Here is a 4,316-nt window from a genome sequence, read left to right as displayed (position 1 = left end):
AAAAAAAAAAAAAAAAAAAAAAAAAAAAGTGACATTGCAGTAGCATCCAAAACAATGTATATATAATGAACCCTAAATTATATACTTTAATTAATAATAATGTAGAAATATTGGCTCATCAATAATGCAAGATATTAATATTGCAAAAAACCTGGGAAGAGGAGTAAACATGAAATATACACTTTCTGTTCATATTTCTGTAAACCTAAAACCAATCTAAAAATGAAGTATTAATTTTTTTAAAGTATATGTATTAACTTAAAAATTGTACAGTACTTTAGACTGGTATGCAATGATAACACAGGTCACAAAATTTTCCACCCGCCATATATATATGTATGTATAATAATCACAACTATGGAGTAAATACACAAGCCTGGAAGAAAATGCACCAAAAAACACAATTCAAATGACCTCTCTGTATTGAGGAGGTTGGGATTCAGGGGTTGGGGGAAGTACCAGGGACTGAACTCAGGGGCGCTTGACCATTGAGCCACATCCCCAGCCCTATTTTGTATTTTTATTTAGTGACAGGGTCTCACCGAGTTACTTAGTGTCTCACTTTTGCTGATGCTGGTTTTGAACTGCTGATCCTCCTGCCTCAGCCTCCCGAGCAACAGGGAGTGTGCCACCATGCCTGGCTAATATGATTATTTTACTATACTTTGGATCTGAAATGTCCTCCAAAGGCTTACGTGTTGAAGGCTTGATTCTCAGTTAGTGATGCTATTGGGAGGTGGGAGAGATTTTAGGACTAGAGCCTAGTTAGACGTAGATCACTGGAGTCATGCCCTTGAAAGAGAAACCTGGGCCCTGCCTCTTTCTCTAATTCTTGACTGCAAGGTGAATAGCTTTGCTCCATCATGTGTTCCCCACCACGATGCTCTGACTTACATAAAAAAATGGTTCCAGCAGGCCATGGAATGAAACCTCTGAAACCATAAGCCAAAACAAATTTTTCTTCTTTTTTTTTTTAATATATTTATTGTACTTGTTTTACTTATGGTTGGACACAATACCTTTATTTCACTTATTTATTTTTATGTGGTGCTGAGGATCGAACCCAGGGTCTTACACATGTGAGGCAAGCGCTCTACCACTGAGCCACAATCCCAGCCCCAAATTTTTCTTCTTTTAAGTTGATTTTCTCTAGTATTTTGTCACAGCAAAAGAATACTAACAACAAGCTTTTTTTTTGGTGGGGGGTGGCATGCCAGGGATTAAACCCAAAGACTCTTGCATGATAAGCAAGTGCTCTGCTGCTAAACTATAACCTCAGCCCTTTTTTAAATTTTAAGATAGGGTCCTGCTAAATTGCCCATGCTGGCCTCAAACTTGAAATCTTTCTCCCTCACCTCCCTATTTGAAGCTGGAATTATAGGTGTGTACCACCATGCGGAGATCTTTTTTTTTTTTAATAAGATGTATTATTTCTACAATTAGAAAATGTAATCTTAAATGATACTGTTTGGGACATCACTCAGATATGTGAACTTTACTTAGGAAACTGTTAACTTGTATTAGTGGTATTTTTCTGCTTATTTTTTATTGCATAAAGTGGAACCCTCAGCCTACTTACATCCAGAATGAATGTAGAGGAAAGATGTTTTCCATGTTTTGCAGAAAGATGATCTTAGCTGAGGACAACTGTGTATACAACCCAGGAGTCTGCCCCCTCCTACCTGCCACAGCCCCAACTCCCTTTGCAATTACTAACTCAGAGAAAACACTGAGGCTCAGCAGTCTCAATGTCAGCAGCATATGGTTTTATAACACACTGGAACTTGCTATATATCAGACTCTCCTATAAGCACTTTCAGTAATAAACTCAACTCTCAGGACAACCTCAGAAGATGGCATTTATAGCCTCCCCTTTATATGACAAAGTACTCTGAAGATGGAGGGCAAAGGGAAATGGAGAAATCCAAGCTATCCCTGTTCTCCTTTACTTTCCCCTCCTCAGGAGCCAGCCCCCACTGGGTCAGTGTGGCCTCGCCCAGACCAGACACAGTTCTCATGTTTGCTAATTTGACCCCTGATAGAGATTTAGACCGGGAAGGTAGACTCTGCCTACAACCCCTTGCCCTGAGAAAGAGATGTTGTGGTTGCTCTTGAGGCCAGGCATACTGACCTACTGCATCCTTCCCAGGTCAATCTGGCAGGAGGGACAAAGAGAAACAAATAAGTATTTTTTAAAAAAGATCTTCCATTCTTTTTCTACTTGCTTACTTATAACTTCAGAGGATAATATTTGTAGCTCAAGTCCATACTGCATAAGTACAAAATTTTAATCCATTTAAAATAACTCATTCAGGGGCTGGGGTTGTAGCTCAGTGGTAGAGCATTTGTCCAGCACATGTGAGGCACTGGGTTCGATTCTCAGCTCCACATTAAAAAAATAAGTAAATAATATATTATAATGTAAATGAATAAAATAATGTAAATGTAAATTAAATAATGTAATGTAATATAAATAAAATAAAGGTATTGTGTCCATCTACAACTAAAAATTTTTTTTAAATAAAAAGCTTTTTTTTTATTTTTCAAATAAAATTATGCATTCAATGAATGCCAAACACAGAAAATTCCCAGAAATTGAGTGGAGACAAATTGCTGCCCCAATTTCAGCATCACAGCCTCAAGGAGCCCATGTTTCAGTGAGAGGCAGTGACTTGCTGATCAGATGTTTGTTTATCTCATCACAATTAAGAAAGGACCTCTTTTGTGCTTTAGATCACAAATAACATACTTACATCTGCCCAGACTTTCCAAGCTTCTCTTGCTTTCTTTATAGTTTCTTCATAGTCTGCCACACTGGCCTACATTAAGAATTAGGAGGGGGAAAAAAAAAGAATTAGGAGGACAGAAAAAGGAAACAGTAAAGGAAGGTGATGACCTTCTTCAAGAACACAGAAACATTTTTGGATACAAACTGGAAAGTCTCCGGATATCCCTGAGATATATGATTGAGGATGATTTTTACAGTCCGAGCTTTCAAAATCTGGCCAGAACCCAGGAAGATAGGATGGACTCCAGCTCTGCTTTAAAACCTTGATTTTCAAAGCAAGGTCCACTGGTCTTATCTGAGCACATCACCTGACCTGTGTTAGAAGCGAAGACCTCGGGCGCCAACCCAGACTTAAGGAATCAGAAACTATATTCTAACAAAAACCCTCAGGAGATTGAGAAGCGTGGTGTTAAATGAAACTCCTTAGTCCTCTCTAGGGTTCACCTTCTCTAGGACATGCCATACCCACCCTAAAAGTAGACAGTCTCTCCCAGACATTCTTTAATGTCAAATGAAACAGAAACACCTTATTCTTTGCATTTGTATATTTGTATTGCTCTTGACCTGCCTAATAGGATTCTATCTCTAAAGAAAGTTTGCAAAAACTCCCTGTGAACAGTTTGAATTTTAAAAGCTTACCTGCCGGACTCTTGCTATTGGTTCATTGTTAGCAGGACAATAGGTTGTAATAACCTAAAAACAAAACCCAAAAAAAATGACCATTATTTACAGAAATCACAATTCCTTCCAAATTGAGGGAACAGACTGAAGAAGAAACATGGGGAGAGGGAGCAGATACAATGTCCAAGATAGAATACTTTACATTGTTACAATTAAAATGAGTCCGATTCAGTATAAAGAGAGAGAGAAATTAAGTCTTAAAAGAAAACCATAAACTACTGAGATGCAGAAAGCACAGCTGTAAATTTTAACCAACAGGCCTTTGGCTCCTGCCCTTGTAAATGAGGGAATTATGCAAGTACAAGGAAAAATGGCACAAAATTATGCAGCTCCACCCTGGCTCCACCTCCAGTCCAGCCACTGATACAGCCCTTCTATAAATATTGGACCCCCCGTCCAAGGCCGGGCTTCTCACTCTCGAGATAGCCTGCATTGTCCCTTGAATGTGTATCCACTTTCTAAATAAACCTCTGTCTATGCCTTTGTCTGGCTCATGCCAAAAGTCTTTACTGTCACATATGCCAAGAACCCTGCTGGTTCTGAGTTAAATTTCCCTTCCTAACACCCCTATCCAGAGACATGTTGCCCTGTAACAAAACCACTCTACAGCATGGTGGCACACACCTGTAATCCCAGGTACTAATCACAAGTTAGAAGTCAGCCTGGGTAACTGAACAAGATCACAAGATCCTCTCTCAACAATTTAAAGGGCTGAGGATGTAGTTCAGTGGCAGAGCAATTGCTTCATGTATGTGAGACCCTGTATCTACATAAAATATTAAAAAGGAGGCTGGGGACAGAGCTCAGTTGGTAGAGTGCTTGTCTCACATGTACAAGGCCCTGGGTT

The 4,316-nt window shown here is 39.1% G+C and overlaps 1 protein-coding gene across 1 annotated transcript in view; it reads right to left on the bottom strand.

The window, feature by feature from the left end:
* The window catches only part of Aldh7a1 (aldehyde dehydrogenase 7 family member A1), a 39,226-nt gene that overhangs the window by 32,427 nt on the left and 2,483 nt on the right, over window positions 1-4,316 (bottom strand). Inside the window, exons 2-3 of the mRNA XM_015486636.2 lie at window positions 3,428-3,481; window positions 2,754-2,819 (exon numbers count right to left, since the gene is read on the bottom strand). Of these exons, the coding sequence (XP_015342122.1) occupies window positions 2,754-2,819; window positions 3,428-3,481 (120 nt within the window). The remainder of the gene's footprint in view (window positions 1-2,753; window positions 2,820-3,427; window positions 3,482-4,316) is intronic.

This window comes from Marmota marmota, unplaced genomic scaffold, assembly GCF_001458135.2.
Source record: "Marmota marmota marmota unplaced genomic scaffold, marMar, whole genome shotgun sequence".
NCBI classification, from domain to species: domain Eukaryota; kingdom Metazoa; phylum Chordata; class Mammalia; order Rodentia; family Sciuridae; genus Marmota; species Marmota marmota.
The sequence above is the reverse complement of the archived record's forward strand: the minus strand, read 5'-3'. Positions and strand labels throughout refer to the sequence as shown.